We start from the raw sequence: 22,528 nt of genomic DNA, 5'->3' as shown, positions 1-22,528 counted from the left end.
CACCTGAAACATTACCAAATAGTCTCACAACACTCAAATTCGGTTATTATTTTAACCAAGTAATTCTACCCGGCACATTACCAAATAGTCTCACAACACTCACATTCGGTCATGATTTTAACCAAGTAGTTCTACCCGGCACATTACCAAATAGACTCACAACACTCACGTTCGGTTATAAATTTAACCAAGTAATTCTACCCGGCACATTACCAAATAGTCTCACAACACTCACATTCGGTCATAATTTTAACCAAGTAGTTCTACCTGGCACATTACCAAATAGCCTCACAAAACTCACGTTGGGTGTACTAAAAAAAAAAAAAATTAACTTAAACAATGAATTTTAAAAACCTCAACCAAAACAAAACCAAAAGAAAAGGTCGAATTATTGTTTTTTTTTTTTCTTTTTCCAAAAACAAAAATGAATATATTGAATATATATATTGAATAATATAACATATGTTTCATAATTATATTTATTTTTAAAATAAAACCTCAACAGATCCAAATCAAAAGAAAAAGGTAGAATTTTATTTTTACTATTATTTTTACAGTTGTTTTTTTTTATTTATTGTAAAATATATTATTAATGTAATTGTTAAGCGGATTTTTCAAATTTATTTTATATAAAATAGCAGTTATTGAATAAAGTGAATTTTTTTAATTTTTTCTCTATTTTTAGTTTATTTTTTTTTTCCTTTTGCTTCGCTAGTTCTAAAAAAAGTGATAATAGGTGCACTTTTCAGGGAAAATTTTTTTTTTTTTTTTTTCTAGCCCGACTATGACTAATTATAACCCCTATATAGAATAGAAAAGTTAAGTATTAAAAATAATTTTTAAAAAAAGGAATTATGAAATTAAAAAAAATATAAAAGATTTAGTTTTAATAATTAATGACAATATTTATTTTTAGACACACATTAAACTTGTTCCAATATAAATATTGTAATTGTTTTTTGGAGATTCGGTAACATTGGAATAAATTTTATAGTGTTGGTCAGGTTCACAGCCAATGAAATATTGTGAACTAAATTTAGTGACATTACTATAATAACGAATTAATAGTGTTTGATCATTTATAAATTTGGTTTGTTGGGTGATGGTATCACCAATTTCAGTAATGCTAGTGTCTCTTACATCAAAACATGATTGAACTCCACTTGAATTGTGCAACATGCTTTCACACACCATACAATCAGCACACAAATTAAATATAAACTAAATTATAAATGAATATGTTAATATGTGAAGTATATGAACCAATTTTTAGTAGAATTACATTTTTATAACCAACAGGGACATAATAGCCATATTTTAATGATAATTTGTTCAAATTATATATTTTTCCATTTTCCATATTGTTAAATACACATTTTTGATTTCCATTAAAATTTTTATCTTTTCCCAACACGCATAATATAAATAATATATTAATTATTATAGTAAAACAAGTTATTTTAATCATTGTATTGTTAGACTAGTATTGTAATATTCAATATTAATTGATTATTTTTTTTTGATGAGTCATAGAATTAATTCAATTTGTAACCATACCAAAAAAAAAAAAAAATTAAAACTCAAAATTTTAAAAAAAAATAAAAAAATAGGTTTATACCAAGATAATATTAAATGAAATAAATAGTATTTTTTTAAATTATTATTATTTTTTTTTATTTATCTATTTTGACAAAAAAAAAAAAAATTAATCATGAAATAAATAATATTTTATTTTTTATATATTTTATTTATTTTATTTATTTAAACTATTTATTCACAGTTAATATAAATTAGTTTTTGAGATAGTATTGAAAGTAAAATAAAATCACCTTTTGATATTTTATAACCTTTATCGTTCCATTTCTTAAAGGATCTTTTATCTTTATCTGGGTTTGCAAGGATGATACTGCTAGAGTTTGAAAGATTGTCATCCAAAGAGCCACCATTAATTTCAATAAGCTCTTTTAAAAAGTCTCTGGGTGGTATTGAGTTCTTTGTGATATAAAATGATAAGTTCTTAAAGATTAAAGTATCGTCACTATGGTTTCTTCTGGCTAATTCTAAAGATTTTTCTAAATTGAAACTCCATTCGGCCTCTGCTTTTTTATCTACCAAGTGATATCCTGACTCGTCTAGCCATTTGGATGATTTCTTGCTGTCTTTTAACCATTTTGATGTTACAATCAGTTTTCCATATGAAATACACTCTAAAATTTTTTTTGATCTCTTTAATTCATTTGCTACTAAATGAGTGCATTCTTCTGAATTCTTTGCTACATTTCCACCCAGTTTTAATATTATATTTTCTAATTCTTTTGCCTCTTCATCTGAAAACATTGAAAATAAAATATTGATATCTCTTTTGGCTGTTGTTGTGCTGGTTTTTGTTTCTGTAGTTTGTGATTTCTTTGTGGATGACTTGGAGGGTGTCGATGGTGATGATGATGTTTGTGATGAAGATTCACCCATTGCAATTTGTTCCTCTAGTCTTTCTGGTTTTACTGATTTTCTTTTTGATGGTGTTGATGTAATAATTTGTGATACAAATTCATCATCTGCTAAACTCTTTGGTTTTCTACTTTTCTTTTTACTTTCACCACTTTGATTGCTAACTTGGCTGTTGCTTTGCTGGCTATCTTTTGATGATTCTTTATCATTGCTATTATTTATATTATTATTATCATCATTATCTTTTATTTTAACTGTTTCCTCTGGTTTAAATGAAGGTGATAATGGTATTTCTTCTTCCTCCTGAGCTTTTTCTATTTCTTTATCCATTTCTTTATTTTCATCTACAACTTTTAATTTTTTTGTTTTAAGTTCTTTTTCTGGGTCGTTGTGATTATCTATATCCATATTTTCTTCGTCATTTGCTTTGCTATTGGACTCTGGCTCTTTTCTTTTATTATCGATAGGTACACTATTATTTTCAACATTGTTATTGGGTTTTGAATTGGAATTTAATTTTGGTGATGTTGGTAAACTAGTCGCTGATGCTGTTGTTTTTGTTGTTGTTGGTTTGGATGGTAATGTTATTGGTGATTCAGTTTCGGTGTTTATTTTGGGTGATGGGGTTTCGTTTGTTGCTGCCACGTTTGTTAAAATCTCGGTGGAAGAAGTGTTGGATGGTAGTATAGTGGGTGGGTTTAATTTTGTTGTATTGGTATTATTAATTGGTTTTGGGGTTGGTGCATTTTTATTTACATTTTCTTTAGTTTCTATTTCGATATAATTTAATATCATTGTCGCAGAACCTAAAACTATTTTTGAATTTTTTGTAATTTCATAGTCAATATTTGGTTTTAATGTTATTAATTCATCATTCTCTTTAAATTGTATTGATGTTTTATTTGAGCTAAATAAATCTCTAATTAGAAACTTATTACTATTACTAAATTCTAAATATAACCAATATTATTAATAAATTGTTTAATTTTATATTTTAAAAAGGTAATTAATTATTTTTCTTACCTAATTGGGCGTGATAGTTTGAAACGGTTGGTTCATCTTTTAAATAAATATCGTTTGAGGATGCTCTACCTATTCTATTTTTACCTGGATTAACTTTAAATTCGATAAGAACACCATTTAGTTTCTTTAGACATAATACAGGAGAAATACAAATTTTTGATTCTGATGTCATTTATATTATTTTATGTATATATAAAAAATACATGAATAAATATGTATAGCTATTGTATTTTGTAAAATATAAAATCTTTTTTTTTTTTAAAGAAATATTGAAAAATGAAAATAAAGTTAAATTATTAGAAAAAAAAATTAAAAAATTAAAAAAAAATTAAAAAATTATTTAATTTTTTTTAATTTTTTAATTTTTTTTTTTTTTTTTTTGATTTTATAAATAAAATTGTGAATTGACTGTTTGGAAATTTCAAAACCCTAATAGTGAAACTTTGGGGAAACCAAAAATAAATAAATAATAAAAAATAAATAAAAATTAATTAATTAAACAAAAAAAAAAAAAAAAAAAAAAAAAAAATGTTATTAAAAAAAAGATCAAATTTAATCGATTAATTTTTATTGTGCGCATAATTATTAATTTTATAATTTTTAAACTATAATTATTATTACAAAAACATATTACATGTATTTTTTTTTTTTTTTTTTTGGTGTTTTATTTTCTGTTGATAATGATTTTTGTAACTGTAGGTGGTATATATTTTTTAATATCTTCGTATGATAGAATGCAGTTTCCAACACCTAAAGTTAAATTGAAAAGAGATGGTGGTAAATTTGATAGGGATTCGAAATGTTTATAATTGGAGCCTAAGGTTAATGTTTGGATTGTGGTTGGTAAAACCCCTTGGTTTATTTGGAGATTATAGTTTCCTAGTGATAATGTTATGATTTTATTTGGAATGTTGTTATTCTTTTTTAGAGGTTGTGTAAATGAATATCCGCAAGATAGGTTTGAAATAGTTGATGGTAAATTACCACCATTTTCATTAAACTCGAATACTGAACCAAGATTCAATTCTTCTAATGTTTCTGGAATAGATTCATCACCAATATCTTGATTAAATGATGTTATTGTAAGCGATTTGATATGTGATGGTATAGACCCTGCTTCTATAGGTTTATCAAATATTGGTAAGATGAGACTGGTGACAGTTGTTGGTATTAATTGTGTAATCATTTCAAGTGGTTCGTTAAATTCTGGTAATGAAACACATTTTACAGTTTCTGACAATGACTTCATTGTCATTATATCATTATTTTTAATTTCGAGTGGTTTTTTAAAAAAGTTTGAATTATTATTATTATCCAATGAGTTCTGAATAAAAATAAATAATTGTTAATATTTTATTACGATATATATTATACACTATAATTTATACATACAAAAAATTCGTGATTTAAAAGTTGAGCTGCTCTGGATCTGCTATTGACATCCAAAACTAAACAATGTTGGATAAAATTTTTACAGATATCAGATAAATGTTGGGGAATAATAGGTGCTGAGCTGATTTTTTTTGTTAAATCACCACCTGCCATTTCGATCATGGTACAGCCAACACTCCACACATCAGATCTACTTGAAGGTTTGCTATTGGAACTGTTAAAAGCAACCTCCGGTGCCATATGAGTCGTTGTACCTAAGTAATTAGTAATAGTTTGTATTAGAATACAAGTTGAATTGAATAAATAAAAAATAAAATGATGCCATTATATTATTACTCACCTATTAATGTATTGTATTGTGAATTGTTTTCGAATGGTTTTGAAACACCAAAATCGATTAACTTTATATTACCATTTATTTGATTGATCAATATATTGCTTCCTTTGATATCACGATGGAGAATACCTTGTTTATGCAGTAACATTAACGATTCACAAAGATATTTGATAACTTTGGCAATTTGTAATTCGGAAAAGTTATAGGTGGAGTCTGTTACTCTTTTGTTTTTGATTATATCTGAAATGGTTTCGTAACCTTCTAAATACTCCATATAGATGAATAAGCATTCCTGACCATTGGTATACACCCCTTTGCCATATCCATAAAATTTGATAATATTTTCGTTTTCAATCCCAATAAGTTTATTTAATGTTATAATTTCGTGTTTCCCCTAAAATAAATAATATTAATAATTTTTTTTTTAATTTTTAAAATTTAAAAAAACTTACAATTTGTTCTTGAGGAACGATTTTAATTGCACACCAACCTTCGTTTGGTATAAGGATGTTGTTTATTATACCATCTAGTTTTATACCTTTGAATACTCCAATGCTATAGCCGCCTTTTCCTAATGGATTTTGGTAATCGATTTGCCACTGGGAGTGATCGTGTTGATCAACAGGACTTTGATCTACTAAAAGTGATGCATAGTCTGGTTGTTCTGTTTCCATTTATTGAAAAAATTATTTTATAAAAAATGAAGAAAAAAAAGTTTGGTTTTTTTTTTTTCAAATTTTATTTTTTTAAATTTTTTTTTTTAAATTTTGATTTTTTTTTTTTTAATCAATTTATTTTTAAAATATTTTTTTTAAATTTTTTATAATTTATTTATTAATATTTATTTATTATTATTTATCAAATGATATCTTCATCATCTCTCGACAATGAATGGACCATAGATTATAAAAAAGATTTTTTGGGTATTGGGCATTTTAGTCTTGGTGTTTATAGAGCAACAAATAAAAAAGATTTATCTAAAGTTGTTATAAAATTTTCACAGAAAAGAAAAGAGGTAACTAGTTTTTTATTTATATATAATGTTTTGGTTTTTTATTTGTTATATTAATTATAAATTTATTTTATTAATAGACAAAGGAATTTTTAGATAACTTAAAAAATATAAAAAATGAAAATATAGGTCGATATTTTGATTATAAGGAAGGTACAGTTACGGTAATTCAAGATAAAAACACTGAAAGAAAAGAAGAAGATGCATATTTTATATTTATGGAGCATTTGGAAGGTTATGAAAACTTGGAAAATTTTTTAGAAAATAAAACAACATTAAACGAAAAGAATTTAGCTAAAGTTGCTTCATCTCTTTTAATAGCATCAAAAATTCTTAATGAAAATAAAACAATTCATAGAGATGTAAAATCAGCAAATATATATATTAAAGAAGATAGTAATGGTGACATTGATTTAAAGTTTATCGATTATGGTATTTCAAGGAGATCATTTTATGAAGACAATACAGGTCCCGTAGGAACAAGAGATTTTGAATCGCCTGAATCAAAATATTCAAATATTACAGGTAGTTTATCAGATGTATATAGTGTTGGTATGGTTTTGATTATGGCTGCTGGTGGCAATATTAGGGAAATAAACTTAAAGAGCGGTTTACCAGACATTCCAAAAGAATTAAGTCAGGCTTGTAAAAGCTTTATCAGTTATGCTATTATTACAAAAAAAGAAGATAGACCAAGAATAACTGAATTACTCCAACACGATTTTTTAGTAAGTTTTAAAATATGGGGCAATAAAAAAATAAAAAACTAATTAAGTTACCTTTTTAATATTATAGACCCCAAATGGTAGAATACATTCTTATATCAATAAAGATCCTAGTACTCATTACAAAGATAGTACTTTTAATGGACCACTTGAATCACTACAAATTTCAGAAAATATAAAACATCTGGAATTATCAATGTTTGATCAACAATTCGAAAAATTACCAGATAGCATCAACTCTATCAATTTTGAAAATTTTAATCAGGAATTATTAGAAGAGTCTATTCATACAAATATTGAAGAAGCTCATTTCAAAAATTTTAATATTATTGAAAATGGTTCAAATCTTCCATCAATGAAAAAATTTTCATGTGACTACGAGTTTACAGCACCATTCAAAACAAATAATAATATACCCAAAAAATCTCTATGTTTAGAATTTAAAAATTACAACCAACCAATTTCAAGATCAAGTTTTCCAACAACTCTTCAAGCATTGACATTAGGTAGCGATTATAAACATTTCCAATCATTATCAAATCTTCCCGTATCACTTATCGATCTCACTTTTGGTGTAAAGAATTGTAGTTTAACAGATGAAGAAATCAAATCTCAGATAGGAAATAATATCCCAAGAATAATAATTAATAGAATTAACCCCCAAAAGTAAATTATTTGAAAAAATTAAATATTTGAAAATAAAATAAATAAAAAAATTAAATAATATTTAATTTTTTTTAAATTATTTTTTAAAAATTTTTTTTTAATTTTTTTAAAATTTTTTCGATAGATTATTAATATCATAAAAAATCATCTGTATTTTTATAATAGTTTTGGATGGATAAAATACCAATACCAACTCATGACGAAAATGAATGGGTTATCGAAAAAGAACCATTGGGTAAAGGTTCATTAAGTCTAGGAGTTTTCAAAGCAAAAAAAAAAGATGATGCAAAAATATATGCAGTTAAAATTATTTTAAAAGAGAAAACAGTAACTATAATATTAATAATAATAATAACAATAATTATATTTATTAATATATTTGTTTTTAAATTAGGGAAGATATGAGTTACAAATATTAAATAGATTAGAGGAGGCATTTCGAAAAAACAATAATATTATTAAAATTTATGGGTATGATGAAGATAAAAACAATTTATATATTTATATGGAATATTTGAAAGGATATAAAACTATTAAACAAGTTATTGAGCAAGGTAAAATATTTTCAGAAAATGAAATTTCTAAAATCATTAAAAAGATCGTAAAAGTTGTTGTTGATCTCCATAATATGCAAATCATTCACCGAGATATAAAAGGTGATAATATCATGATAGATCTTAATAAAAGTAATAATATAAAGCTAATAGATTTTGGTATTTCAAAATCATTTAAAGGAGAAGATTCAAGGTATTATACATTAATAGGAACCATAACTCATATGGCACCAGAAGTTCTATTACAAAATGGTATTGCAAATAGTAAATCAGATATTTGGAGTATAGGTTGTACATTGATAGAAATGGCAGGTGGTAGTTTAGAAAAGAATGAAAGGGGTATTCCAAAGATACCTGCTCATTTAAAAAATAACTGCAGAAACTTTGTTCAGCATTGTTTATTAATGGACCCAAAAACCAGACCAACTGCCTCAGAACTACTTGATCATGAGTTTTTAGTAAGAATCTATTTTTAAATAGCGTTATATTTTTATTTTCATTATCCTAATAATTCTTTTATTATATAGTCTAAAAGTAGCTCTAGACCTATAGAATCACCAGAAAACCAAATCACTTTATTAAATAAAGATTTAAATAAAATTTCTTGTATTGATAGCGATAAAAGTCACCTTTTTTTACCAGATTTCGATGAATATAATTATCTACCATTTTTAAAATCAATTTCACCAAATATTACAGCACTTACTTTATATTCATTTAATCAAATCATTTTACCAGATTCATTACCTAAATCAATAACTTCACTCACATTAAATTCATTTAATCAAGAAATCAAACCTTATTCTATTCCATCATCTATAACATATCTCAGCATTCCTTCTTTCAATCATGATCTAGAGTATGATTCAATTCCAGAAAGTGTCACAGAGTTAGTTCTTGGTCAAGTTTTTGAATTAGAGTACAATGGAGGTTTTCTCCCAGCATCAATTAAAATACTAACTTGTAGTTATAAATTCAAGAAACCATTAAAAAGAAATAACAATATTCCAAAAGATATTCTAGTTTTGGTATTAGACAATTATAACTTTCCAATTACCATAAGGTGTTTTCCAGAAACTATTCATACATTAACTTTGGGTTCAAACTTCACACATTTCGAATCATTATCAAATCTTCCCCAATCATCAATATTTAATTTAACTTTAGGAGTAGAGAATTGTGCATTAACAGATGAAGAAATTAAACAGTTCATTCCAAAAACAATAACAAAATTAACAATAAATAGAACAAATCCAATTGAAATTAATAAACCATTAATAAATGACTGGGAAATTGATTGCAATAATGAATTATATTTTTCTGAATCAAAGAATTGTATAGGTTTTTTTAAAGCACGCATATTAAATGGTATTTTTAATAACAAAATAATTCCAAATAATGGAGAATGTATAGTTAATATTTTTTCTAAAGAAGACAATGTAAGTAGATTTATTATACTTAAAATAATTTTTAGCTTTGTACTAATAATATTTTTTATAAAGTATATCCATATTGGCACTTGGGAACAATTGGAAAATATCAAGCATAATAATATTTTAGAAACCTATGGTCATTATTATGGGGATTATGAGAAATATAGGGAATGTTTAATTGTATTTATGGAGTATATTAAAGGTTATAAATCTATATCAGAACTGCTCAATAAGGGTTATAAATTTTCAGAAAACGAAATCAAAAAAGTAGCAAATTATCTTTTATTCACATTGGCCTTTCTTCATAAAAAGAAAATTATTCATAGAGATATAAAAGGAAGCAATATATTGTATCACAATTCAAATGATAATCAAGTGAATATAAAACTTTTCAATTTTGGATTTTCAAAGTTTTATGGCGATAAACAATCAAACTATCATACATTTGCAGGAACACCTACTCATATGGCACCAGAAGCATTATACCAAAATAATAAAGCAGGTAGAAGATCAGATATATGGAGTGTTGGTTGCACACTAATTGAGATGGCCGGAGGTGATTTATTCCACAGAGTAAATGGTACACCTGAAATACCAGAACATTTATCTGATGAGTGTAAAAACCTTATTCAACATTGCTTAATCGTTGAACCATTATTTAGACCAAGAGCTATCGAACTTTTAGAACATGATTTCATTGTAAGTAGTAGTTAATCATATTAATCATTATTAAAATTTTACTAATTTTCATTTTCATTTTTACTTTATATATTTAATAAATAGAAAAATGTTAATGATTTATCAGAGAGGAATAAAAAAATATTAAAAAAAATAACAATTTGTCAAGATAATACCATCAAATTATATAATAAAGATCTTTTCAGTGTATTTGGTGCTATATATATAGATAAAAAACATTTAATTTTTCCAGAATTCAACAATACTAATTTAAGTAGACTTCTCTCTACATTGCCATCAAATATCACTCATATCACATTACCGATATTCAATCATCCAATTGAACCAAATTCTATACCATCAACAATTACTTCGCTCACTATGAATTCTTTTAATCAAGATTTAGATGAAAACTCGATACCAAATACATTAACAGAGCTAATTCTTGGTGAAGAATTTGAATTTAATGAATATGGAGGTAATATTCCCGAGTCCATTAACAAATTCGAATGTAGTTATAATTTCAAATCTGCATTAAAAAAAAACAACAATATACCAAAAACAGTGAAATCATTAGTATTGAATAACTATAACCATCCCATTGTTAAAGGAAGCATACCAAAATCTACTCGTTCATTAACATTGGGTTCCAACTTCAAAGATTTTGCTTCACTGTCAAATATCCCATCATCAGTATTCAATTTAACATTTGGTGTAAAAGATTACCAAATATCAGATGATGAATTAAAATTCATTCCAAAAACTGTAACAAAACTAACAATAATAAAAAATTAAACTATAAAGTATAATATTAAAAAAGGTACTACTTAATCATGAATTTTTAGTATGTATTTATTTTTAAATGGCAATATTTTTCCTTTCATTATACTAATAATTCTTTTATTATATCGCCTAAAAGTAGCTCTAGACCTATAGAATTACCAGAAAACCAAATCACTTTATTAAATAAAGATTTAAATAAAATTTCTTGTATAGTTAGCGATAAAACTCACCTTTTTTTACCAGATTTCAATGAATATATTTCATCAAATATTACAGCACTTACTTTAAATTCATTTGATCAAATCATTTTACCAAATTCATTACCTAAATCAATAACTTCACTCACATTAAATTCATTTATTCAAGAAATCATACCTAAATCTTTTCCATCATCTATAACATATCTCAGCATTCCATCTTTCAATCATGATCTGGGGAAGATTCAATTCCAGAAAGTGTCACAGTGTTAGTTCTTGGTCAAGTCTTTCAAATGGATGACTATGGTGATTATCTCCCAATGTCAATTAAAACACTAACTTGTAGTTATAAATTCAAGAAACCATTAAAAAGAAATAACAATATACCAAAAAATGTTCGAGTTTTGGTATTAGACAACTATAACTTTCCAATTATCAAACAGAGGGTTCCAGAAACTATTCATACATTAGCTTTGGGTTCAAACTTCAAAGATTTCGAATCATTATCAAAACTTCCGCAATCATCAATATTTAATTTAACTTTAGGAGTAGAGAATTGTGAATTAACAGATGAAGAAATTAAACAGTTCATTCCAAAAACAATAACAAAATTAACAAAAAATAGAACAAACTATCCTTTTGATAAAAGTTCTGTTGATAAACACGATCGTTTTCAGTGGTTCATCGATTACAAAAATCCAATAGGAAAAGGAGGCTGTAGCATTGGAGTATTCAAAGGTAAAAAACTAGATGGTAAAATAAACAACATCCTTATACCAAACGAAGGCTGTTGTGCAATTAAAATCGTTCTTCACAAAGAAATGGTAAGTTTTTTTTTTTAAATTAAAAAAAAAAATTATTAATATTATTTATTTTAGGGGAAACACGAAATTATAACATTAAATAAACTTATTGGGATTGAAAACGAAAATATTATCAAATTTTATGGATATGGAAAAGGGGTGCATACTGATGGTCAGGAATGCTTATTCATCTATATGGAGTATTTAGAAGGTTACGAAACCATTTCAGATATATTCAAAAACAAAAGAGTAACAGAACCCACCTTTAACTTTTCCGAATTACAAATTGCCAAGGTTATCAAATATTTTTGTGAATCGTTAAAGTTATTGCATGAACAAGGTATTATCCATCGTGATTAACATTAGTCTCCAATTATAAACATTTCGAATCCCTATCAAATTTACCACCATCTCTTTTCAATTTAACTTTAGGTGTTGAAAACTGCAATCTATCAAATGACGATTTTAAAAAATATACCAACAGTTACAAAAATGAATGTCAATAGAAAATAAAAAAACACCAAAAAAAAAAAAATAAAAAATATCGATAAAACGTTTTTAAAAAAAAAATCTTTGCTTTGTTATTTTTTTTATATTATATTTTTAGTTTAATGACACTCAAAAAAATAATTATAAAGAGTGTTGTTTTTTTAAATCAATTTGGTAAATTTTATAAAATAGATAAAATGAATAATTTTTTTACATCAAATAAGAAATCATATAATGTTAAAGATAAAAAAGTGTGATTAAAAATTTTTTTTTTTTTTTTTTAAAATTTGGTGAAGAAATTTTAATTATTTTAATTTTTTTGAATTTTTTATTAATTAAAATAATGCTTGCCAAGCATTATTTTTTTTAAAATTTTTAATTTTTAAAAAAATATTTTATCTTCAATAGCTTTCTTTCCTGTTTTTTAATAAAATGGATACCACACCTGATGTATCAGGCTTATCAATAAACAATAATTATAAACTCGAGGAAGAATGGAGTATTGATTTTAATAAACCATTGAATAAAGATAAAACCAATTCAAATTTTTGTGTTGGTGTTTTTTTAGCAAAAAAGAAAGATAATATGCAAAATAATTATAATGATGAAATTAAAATACCCAACGAGAATGGACAATGTGTTTTAAAAATTATTTCAAAAGAACAATATGTAAGTTTATAATAATAAATTAAATTAAAAAATTATTTATCTAATATTTTTTTAATACAGTCTATTTTAAAAAACGAAATTGAAACATTAGAAAAATTAAAAAAAATAAAACATAATAATATAATAGAAATTTATGACTTTAGAGTTGGTGACTATGGGGATCACAAGGATTGTTTATTCATTTTTATGGAGTATAAGAGTGAGTATAAAACTATACTAGAGATAATAAATGACAATGGTGGTTATCAATTTTCAGAAAACGAAATCAAAAAAGTTGCACATTATCTCTTATTCACATTGGCTTTTCTTCATAAAAAGAAAATTATTCATAGAGATATAAAAGGAAGCAATATATTGTATCACAATTCAAATGATAATCAAGTGAATATAAAACTTATCGATTTTGGATTTTCAAAGTTTTATGGCGATAAACAATCAAATTATCATACATTTGCAGGAACACCTACTCATATGGCACCAGAGGCATTATACCAAAATAATAAAGCAGGTAGAGGATCAGATATATGGAGTGTTGGTTGTACACTAATTGAGATGGCCGGTGGCAGTTTAGATAGAGTAAATGGTAAACCTGAAATACCAGAACATTTATCTTATGAGTGTAAAAACCTTATTCAACATTGCTTAATTGCTGATCCATCATTTAGACCAAGCGTTATCGAACTTTTAGAACATGATTTCATTGTAGGTAGTAGTTAATCATATTAATCATTATTAAAATTTTACTAATTTTCATTTTTACTTTATATATTTAATAAATAGAAAAATGTTAATGATTTATCAGAAAGGGATATAAAAATATTAAAAAAAATAGCAATTTGTCAAGATAATACCTTCGAATTATTAAATAAAGATCCCATCAGTGTAGATAATACTATATATATAAATAAAAAACATTTAATTTTTCCAGAATTCAACAATAATAATTTAAGTGGACTTCTCTCTACATTACCACCAAATATCACTCATATCACCTTACCGATATTCAATCACCCAATTGAACCAAATTCTATACCATCAACAATTACCTCACTCACTTTGAATTCTTTTAATCAAGATTTGGATGAAGAATCAATACCAAATACATTAACAGAGCTAATTCTTGGTGAAGATTTTGAATTTAACGAATATGGAGGCAATATTCCCGAGTCCATTAAAAAATTCCAATGTAGTTATAATTTCAAAGCTGCATTAAAAAAAAACAACAATATACCAAAAACAGTACATTCATTAGTATTGAATAACTACAACCATTCCATTCTTAAAGAAAGCATACCAAAATCAACTCGTTCATTAACATTGGGTTCCAACTTCAAAGATTTTGCTTCACTAACAAATATCCCATCATCAGTATTCAATTTAACATTTGGTGTAAAAGACTACCAAATATCGGATGATGAATTAATATTCATTCCAAAAACTGTAACAAAACTAACAATAATAAAAAATTAAACTATAGTGTATATTAATTAAAACTTCACATAAAAAATTTTTAAGTGGCAAAAAAAAGAATAAAATTTATTTAGTTTTTTTAACCACAAAATAAAAAAATTAACATTATAATTTTTAACCCTTTTATTCCAAATAATTTATACACATAAAGAAAAAAAGGAAAATTAAGTTATAAATAACAATCTAATATATAAAATAATAATAATTTTTTCTTTTTTTTTAATTTAAATCTTTAAAATTAAAAGAATTATTTTAAATACTTAATTTTATCGTTTTATTTAAACTTAATTAAATTATCGTTTTTGGGGTATTTGTTAAGTATATTTAATATATTAAAAAATGGGGGAAGATATATAAAAAAAATAATTAAAATCATAAAAAAATATTTTTTTATTTTATTTTTATAAATTATAATTATTAAATTAAATAAAAAAATATGGACGATAAATTATTTTTTAAAGTATTCAGGAATAAATTTCTTTTAAACTATATTTTAAAAATTATCCATTTTTCAGACTCGAGAGAAATAAAATCAGTAATTAAATATCAAAATAGAAAAATAGATGATATTCATGATTTATCTATTTTAATAGAAAATAAAAAATTTTATATTATAAAAGAAAAAATAAATCAAAATAAATTACTTTTAATAACAAAAAATTCAATCATCAAAATTTTAGAAAATGATCAAGATAATATAGAAACAAAAGAGATATTTAATCTATTGGTGGAAAGGAGAAGGGCAGAATTAGAATCGATTGATATAGTCGAAATTCTTTTAAAAAAAAATTATAAAAAATCATTTGATTTTTTAAAATTATTAATTCTCGCCCCACACTTTTTTGAAGTTACCTCTACTCATTTTGAAACAGCACTCAAGTGGTCCAGTTTTTTGGTAATACAACAACTAATAATAGTACTTAATAACAGTAGCAATAGTATAAATAAAACTAAATATAATTCATTAAACATTTCAGTAGAAAGACCAATCATTGATCCACAGATTATAAACTATATAATAGATTATTTTATTAATAATAATAATCATAAAATAAATTATAATAGTGATAATAATAGTAATAATATTATTAAAGATTTCAAATCATTCATCAAAGAAAAATTATCATTTTTTCCAAACTTGGGTTCAATTATAAAATTAAAAAATAATCACCAAATAAAAAAAATAAAACTATCTATTTTGAAGAAAATTGAATGTTACAATACAGTATCAAGATTAATAAAATTAGATTTAATTTCGAGTGAAGATTGTTTAAACAATTGGTCTGATTTTCACAGCATAGAAATCAGCACCCCACTAGACACTATATTAAAGATACTGAAAGTTTATTTTGCATTTTCCAAACAATGTGTGTGCGACAATGGACATTGCAAACAAACCAGAGACAATTCAAGCTTTTTAAAAAATGTTAACGAAATATTTAGTAATCCAGGATGTTACAATGAAAATTCAAAAGAAATAAATTCAAAAGAAATTTTGAAAAAACTGCAACTTTTAATATCCAGTAATTTTAAAAATGTAAAATTATATAACCAAATAAAAAACAATAATGCTTTTGAAAAGTATAGAATTGTATTGCAAGATTCACAATTAGAAAGGAAACTATTGGGAACATTCGAACTATATTCATGTACAGAAAACCCACCAGATGCACAAAATCTTGAAGGTCTTGATAAAGAAACGGTAATAGAATTCATAATATTAAATGGTAGATTAATAGATAACTTTAATAAAGTTTTCGATATAATTTATGCTTACGAAAATTTACAGTTATTTAAAGATTCATTTAAAAAACAATTATTGATTCAAAAATTTGGTCAAGATAATTTAGAACTATATATATATTTGGCATTAAAAAACAGTGATTGGGGTGCTGCTAAATTCTATATAGAATTTATGAACAATCAAGAAATTTTAAATGAAGAATTATCTCAATCTTTATTCAACCATGAAAACTCATCTAATGATACAGATATAAGAAAACATAATGTTGATACTATAAAGCATTTCATTCAATTCATTTTACAAAAGGAATCAAATATTACACCTACTGTTATAAACATATTGAATTATTTATACTTGTTTTTAATAGGGTGTTTAGATGTTGATAAAAAAAGCTGCGATGAAATTAGAAGTGTCTACAAAAACCATTTAATCCCAATCGAGCATGGCCTCTCCCATTCTTTAAGATACTTTCTAATTAGAAAACCAGATCTGGTATTTTATCCCCCACAAACTGATGACGATGCATTTCTATTAAATAACATAGATCCAAACATATTCACCTATGATTATATATTGGGGTGTCATGAAAATGGTAGTTTCGTAAATTCAATAAACACCATCATTGATCAAATTTTGCTACAGCTTTCAACTCCATACGCATCCACATATATTCATCTTAAATCAATCTACATTAACTATTATTTAGAAACATTACTAAAATTTAAAAGATTTTATTTATTTTTTAAAACTATGGATAAAATATATTCAGAAAATGACCAAAATAATAATAATTATGATGATCCATTGGATATTATTTTTACCAATGCATTACCATTCGAATATAGTGACCTAGTTTATCTTTTAATTTCAAACTGTATGAATTCATTCCAGTTGAAAAGATTAATAGATTATAATTGTGGTACTGCAAATAAATTTTATATAAATATGGTGATAAATGGTAATTTTACACTGGCAAAATTTATATTGGACGAATATACATCAACAATAACCAGCTTCATATCCTCATCCGAACCATCATATATATTTTTCGAATTGGAAATGCTATTGAAGTATCATCCTGAAAAACTAAATGAAAATCTAATTAAATCAATTCCACAATCCACAGAAATTATTAACCTATTCCAAAAATACAATTTTAAAGAACAAACAATATAAATAAATATATAAGAACAACATAAATAAATATAATCATAAAAATAAAATCTAAAAATATTTTTTTAAATAAACTTTACAATTTTTTATTTATTAATTTTTTTATTTTTAATTTTTTTAATTTTTTTTTATTTATGTATTTAGGGTTGTTTATTTGATTATTTGCCTCTTTGTTTATATTAATCTTCGTCATTTCTTTTATAACTATCCTGTATCTAAATTATAAAAACTATTTTATAGCTTTGTATTATAATTAAAAAAAAATGATGAATTTTTTTTTCTTTTTTTCTTATTTTTATTTTTTTTTTCTTTAATTTTTTTTTTATTTTTTTTATTTTTTTTTAATTTTTTTTTTAATTTTTTTTTTTTTAATTTTTTTTAATTTTTTCAGCTTGTTCACTTTTTTTAATTTTATTTTTTTTAATTAATTTTTTTATATTTGTAAATAATCATTTTTTTTTTTTTTTTAATATATATAAATAATAATAAATAATAATAAATAATGGAAACATTAAAACTTAGTGCATTACCAGAACAAAGTAAACAACAACCAATCAATCATGGTAGATTTGAAGCATATGTTGATAATGGAGGGTAAATATTATTACACACAGACAATTCAAAATAATAAAACTAATACTAACCATCAATAATTTTAAAAAATAATATAGTACAGTTATGGCTGTAGCTGGTAAAGATTATTGTGTTATTGCTGGTGATACTCGTATGTCCGATGGTGGTTATGGTATTCAAACTAGACATTATACAAAAGTTTTCCAATTGTAGGTTTTTATAATATATTATATGTTAATTAAAATATTTAAATACTAATTTTATATTAATAAATTAATAAATAAAAAAAAAAAAAAAAATGAAATTATAAATATAATAAAATTGGAATTAAATTAATAATAGAACCAATAAATGTGTTTTAGCAACATCAGGTATGCAAGCAGATACAATTGCTTTACAAAAACGTTTAAAGTTAATGTTAGAAACATATCAAAAAGAACATGGTAAACCAATGAGCACTCCAGCAATTGCCCAATTTTTATCAAACACTTTGTATTATAAAAGATTTTTCCCTTATTATACCTTTAATTTAGTCGCAGGTGTCGATGAAAAGGGCGAAGGTTGGATTTGGACTTATGATGCTGTTGGTTCACATGAAAGAGTTAAATATTCATCACAAGGTTCTGGTAATCAATTGGTTATTCCATTATTAGATAATCAAGTATGTATTTAAGTATATCTTGTGATGATGATACATGATCAGCACAATCAATCTATAATCGTTGTCTTTAATAAATATTAATATTATTTTTTTATTATTTTTTTAAATAGGTCGCTAAACGTAATCAACAAATTATTCAAGGTAATGGAGATGTTTCATGTGACCAAGTTGTTTCATTTGTTAAAGATGCAATTACATCAGCAGGTGAAAGAGATATCTATACTGGTGATTTCGCAGATATTGTTGTTGTTGATAAAGATGGTGTCCGTTGGGAAAAATTCGAACTCAAATTAGATTAAATTTTTTTTATTATTTATTTATCACACACACTTTTTATAAAATACACAACAAAACCAATAAAACAAATAAAAAATAAAATAATAGTTTATTTTTAATATTCTTTTCTTTTCTTTTCTTTTCTTTTTTTATAAAACAAATGTTTATACATTATAATTATAATTGGTGTTCATGTGTGGGTGAAAATTTTTGTTGGTGGTAATTTTTAATAATTTAAAAACATATATCACACTCTATTTTTTTTTTGTGGTCTTAATTTTTTTATTTATTTTTTCTAAATACATATATTTAATTATTTATAAAAACTATACATTTATTTCAAAATGATTAAAAATAAAAAAAAAATGTTGTTGTTATTAATTTTTTTTTTTTTTTATTCAATACAATAATTTTTTTATAAATGAATACAAATATAATAGATAAAGAAAAAAATAATAAAAATACAACTATGATTTCAGAGTCATTTACAGCTGATTCTACAGTAAATTCACCGGTTAATTCACAGGATTTAAATAATGGTTATATTAATAAAACCAACTCAATATTATATGTTCCTCATAATAATTCACAAGATAATAATAACAATAATAATAATAATAGTATTAATAATAGTAATGTTGTATATGCAAACTATTTAACACCAAACTATAACAATATTATACCAATAGCAGTTCATGAATCAAATAACAATAATAATAATATACCATTAAATAATATAGGGTTTCAAGGTTATTTTCCAAACCAAATTCATTATGTGCCTCTAATAGACAGCTCATCCCAAAATAATTATTATAATACAAATTTGAATAGAAATAACGATCAACATCTATTATATCAACAAAATAGTGTATTAAATAATAATAATAATAACAATAACAATAATATTAGTATTAATAATTCTTTAGCTGCTGGTAATACTCTGCCTATTCCAACATTAAATAGTTTTAATAAAAATGAAAGAAATAAAGAAAAAGAAACAGAATCATCAAAGCATCATAATAAAAACTCTGATTCTCAAAGTAATAGTAATAAAATTAATAACTCTACTCCAACAACCACAACTACATCAACACGACCAATTAGAAATGGTAATCCAAACATTATCACCACCAATACACATAGTAAATCTAAATCTCAGTCAAATAAAGAAAAAGATTATAAAAACCAGAATGATGCTTTGCTATTAAAGTGGTACAATGCTTTGATAGATAATATAGTTATTGATGAAAATCATTTCAAGTTAAATAATGATTTTTCAAAGGTTCAAGGATATCAACTGTTTAAGGAATTATTTGAAAAACATTTCAATAGTTTTCAAGACGAAGAAGAGACCAGCAGTGATGGGGAAAATAGCATCGATGATAACAAACCAGATAAAGAAAAATCTCCAACTTCAACCCTCAATAAAAACAATATTAAAAACACTACTTCAACTTCAGCAACCTCAATCAAGAGAAATAAAGACATCAAATTATTTGAATATATCAAATTACATATAGAATCATTAAATGAAATTACAGATATTTATAGATCTCACTTTAACAATACTGATTTATTTTATAACAATTATATTAGAATTATCAATGGATACTCTTTAATTCCAAATAAAGATAATAATCTCCCTATTAAATCAAGACCAAGAAAAGGCACTAAATTAAGCACAGAGTCCAAATCCATTTTAGAAAATTGGATCAAAGATCACATTTCTCATCCTTATCCAACAAATGAAGAAAAAGAAGACCTACAAAAAGTAACTGGATTAACACCAAATCAAATTTCAAACTGGTTTATAAATACACGTAGAAGAAAAGTTCCTCATTTATGTGATGAAGCAGGAATTCATTCAAATGATAATGGATCAAATTCAAATAATAATAATGATATTTATAATAATAATAGTAGTAATATCATTTCTTATAATAATAGTGATGATATTGAGCAAAGTGATGAAGTATATGATTCAGATTATGAGTAATATATCCTTTTTAAACAATAAATAAAAAAAATTCATAAAATTAAATTTTTTTTATAATAAAAAAAAAAAAAGTTTTTTAACCACCATTTTCAACACCAATACTTTTAATTATTTTCCCCCACTCATCACATTTTACAAACCCCCATCACCTAAATTTAGATTATTAAAGCAAGTTTAGCATATTTTTTATTATTTGAATTGTTTTTTATTATTTTTATTTAATTTTTTTTTTTTTTTTTTGTAATTATATTTTTTTTATAAATATTTCTTGTTTAATTTTTTTATTTTTCAATATTATTTAATTTTTACAAAATATGGAATCATTAAAAAAACATACATTATCACTTTTAATTTTGTTATCTTTAATTTCATTTGCATTATCATTGGACTTAATTATAACAGAGGGACCACCAATTGCAGGTTTAGGTAATACAAACAAACAACAAAAGCATGGTAATTATAAAAAAAATAAAATTAAAAAATTAAAATCTATATTATATTAATAAATTCTTTTATAGATGTTAATAAGGCAGCTGAAAAACTAGATTATGCAGGTGTTTTTGGTAATAAACAAACAGTTATTGCAAAATATGTAAATATTTGAATTTTTTTTTTTTTTTTTTTTTTTCAAATTAAATTAATTTTTTTTTTTTATACAATAGGGATCAATCCACATTGATATGCAAGGTACATTCAATGAAAATACTGACAAGTTCCACAATATTCAAGCTCAACTTACCTCTGGTCCAACCGTTGCTCATGTCAATATTAATGAAAATGTAATGTCAGATTCTAAAAGTGATCAAAAAGGAATTAAAAAAAAGGTAGTTGATACCCTTTTAAAATCTTTAAATAGTGGTAAAACCTATACTATCAGTGCTAAACCAAAAAAAGAAAAGAGTAAAGATAAAAAGAAGAAAAATCATTAATTATTAATTTTTTTTTTTCCCAATATTATGTTAACATAATAAATCTAAATCATCTTTTAAAAATGAAAATTTTTATAGTTTTATTTTTTGAGATTTTTTACTCATTTATTTGTTATTTTTTTTTTTTTTTATTTTTTTATTTTTATTTTTTTTTAGTTTTTATTCATATTTTTTTTTTAAAATTTTTTTTTTTTTTTTTTTTAAAAATAAAATATCTCTTTCGAAGCGAACCTAAAAAAACTATTTTTTTTTCTTTCATCACCACACATTTTAAAATTATATATATATTTTATATATAATTGTACTATTTTATCTGTAACATTATATTTTGTGTTGTTTTGTTTATAAATTTAATTATTAAATAATTATTTAAATAGATTAAATTTATTTTATTTTATTTTATTTTTTTTTTTTTTTTAAAACAATAATAAAAATTTAAAACAACAATAGCAATAATAACTTTTAAATAAAACAATAACAATATAGAAATTAAAAAA

General features: G+C 23.7%; 10 protein-coding genes across 10 annotated transcripts; 7 read left to right on the top strand and 3 right to left on the bottom strand.

Moving 5' to 3' along the window:
- Window positions 1-14: 14 nt before the first annotated feature.
- DICPUDRAFT_26414 (uncharacterized protein) lies at window positions 15-350 on the top strand (the record flags this gene model as incomplete). The annotated part of the gene is made up of 1 exon (XM_003283761.1): window positions 15-350. A coding segment is annotated over one exon (336 nt), but the record flags the coding sequence as incomplete, so codon positions are not given.
- A 562-nt stretch (window positions 351-912) lies between these two features.
- Window positions 913-1,360, bottom strand: DICPUDRAFT_147528 (uncharacterized protein; the record flags this gene model as incomplete). The annotated part of the gene is made up of 2 exons (XM_003283733.1): window positions 913-1,221; window positions 1,283-1,360. 2 exons carry the CDS (start codon window positions 1,358-1,360, stop codon window positions 913-915), a joined length of 387 nt encoding a protein of 128 aa, XP_003283781.1.
- A 410-nt stretch (window positions 1,361-1,770) lies between these two features.
- Window positions 1,771-3,643, bottom strand: DICPUDRAFT_147527 (uncharacterized protein; the record flags this gene model as incomplete). Its single annotated transcript, XM_003283732.1, has 2 exons — window positions 1,771-3,398; window positions 3,472-3,643. The coding sequence occupies 2 exons, from the start codon at window positions 3,641-3,643 to the stop codon at window positions 1,771-1,773; spliced, it is 1,800 nt and encodes a 599-aa protein (XP_003283780.1).
- Window positions 3,644-4,135: 492 nt separating this feature from the next.
- DICPUDRAFT_74778 (uncharacterized protein) lies at window positions 4,136-5,874 on the bottom strand (the record flags this gene model as incomplete). The annotated part of the gene is made up of 4 exons (XM_003283731.1): window positions 4,136-4,795; window positions 4,864-5,117; window positions 5,204-5,594; window positions 5,653-5,874. 4 exons carry the CDS (start codon window positions 5,872-5,874, stop codon window positions 4,136-4,138), a joined length of 1,527 nt encoding a protein of 508 aa, XP_003283779.1.
- A 188-nt stretch (window positions 5,875-6,062) lies between these two features.
- DICPUDRAFT_147525 (uncharacterized protein) lies at window positions 6,063-11,063 on the top strand (the record flags this gene model as incomplete). The annotated part of the gene is made up of 8 exons (XM_003283760.1): window positions 6,063-6,215; window positions 6,293-6,940; window positions 7,008-7,511; window positions 7,769-7,930; window positions 7,998-8,615; window positions 8,685-9,596; window positions 9,660-10,289; window positions 10,374-11,063. The coding sequence occupies 8 exons, from the start codon at window positions 6,063-6,065 to the stop codon at window positions 11,061-11,063; spliced, it is 4,317 nt and encodes a 1,438-aa protein (XP_003283808.1).
- Window positions 11,064-11,541: 478 nt separating this feature from the next.
- DICPUDRAFT_74775 (uncharacterized protein) lies at window positions 11,542-12,557 on the top strand (the record flags this gene model as incomplete). Its single annotated transcript, XM_003283759.1, has 3 exons — window positions 11,542-12,072; window positions 12,127-12,391; window positions 12,484-12,557. 3 exons carry the CDS (start codon window positions 11,542-11,544, stop codon window positions 12,555-12,557), a joined length of 870 nt encoding a protein of 289 aa, XP_003283807.1.
- Window positions 12,558-12,972: 415 nt separating this feature from the next.
- DICPUDRAFT_147523 (uncharacterized protein) lies at window positions 12,973-17,599 on the top strand (the record flags this gene model as incomplete). Its single annotated transcript, XM_003283758.1, has 4 exons — window positions 12,973-13,213; window positions 13,337-13,911; window positions 13,990-14,649; window positions 16,262-17,599. 4 exons carry the CDS (start codon window positions 12,973-12,975, stop codon window positions 17,597-17,599), a joined length of 2,814 nt encoding a protein of 937 aa, XP_003283806.1.
- A 434-nt stretch (window positions 17,600-18,033) lies between these two features.
- Window positions 18,034-19,226, top strand: DICPUDRAFT_45058 (uncharacterized protein). The gene is made up of 4 exons (XM_003283757.1): window positions 18,034-18,190; window positions 18,268-18,378; window positions 18,512-18,830; window positions 18,941-19,226. The coding sequence occupies exons 1-4, from the start codon at window positions 18,099-18,101 to the stop codon at window positions 19,127-19,129; spliced, it is 711 nt and encodes a 236-aa protein (XP_003283805.1). The 5' UTR covers window positions 18,034-18,098; the 3' UTR covers window positions 19,130-19,226.
- A 1,540-nt stretch (window positions 19,227-20,766) lies between these two features.
- DICPUDRAFT_24166 (uncharacterized protein) lies at window positions 20,767-20,934 on the top strand (the record flags this gene model as incomplete). Its single annotated transcript, XM_003283756.1, has 1 exon — window positions 20,767-20,934. A coding segment is annotated over one exon (168 nt), but the record flags the coding sequence as incomplete, so codon positions are not given.
- Window positions 20,935-21,619: 685 nt separating this feature from the next.
- Window positions 21,620-22,031, top strand: DICPUDRAFT_26515 (uncharacterized protein; the record flags this gene model as incomplete). The annotated part of the gene is made up of 2 exons (XM_003283755.1): window positions 21,620-21,694; window positions 21,765-22,031. Coding segments are annotated over 2 exons (342 nt in total), but the record flags the coding sequence as incomplete, so codon positions are not given.
- Window positions 22,032-22,528: the final 497 nt, after the last annotated feature.

Source organism: Dictyostelium purpureum (assembly GCF_000190715.1).
Source record: "Dictyostelium purpureum unplaced genomic scaffold DICPUscaffold_13, whole genome shotgun sequence".
NCBI classification, from domain to species: Eukaryota; Evosea; class Eumycetozoa; order Dictyosteliales; family Dictyosteliaceae; genus Dictyostelium; species Dictyostelium purpureum.
The sequence above is the reverse complement of the archived record's forward strand: the minus strand, read 5'-3'. Positions and strand labels throughout refer to the sequence as shown.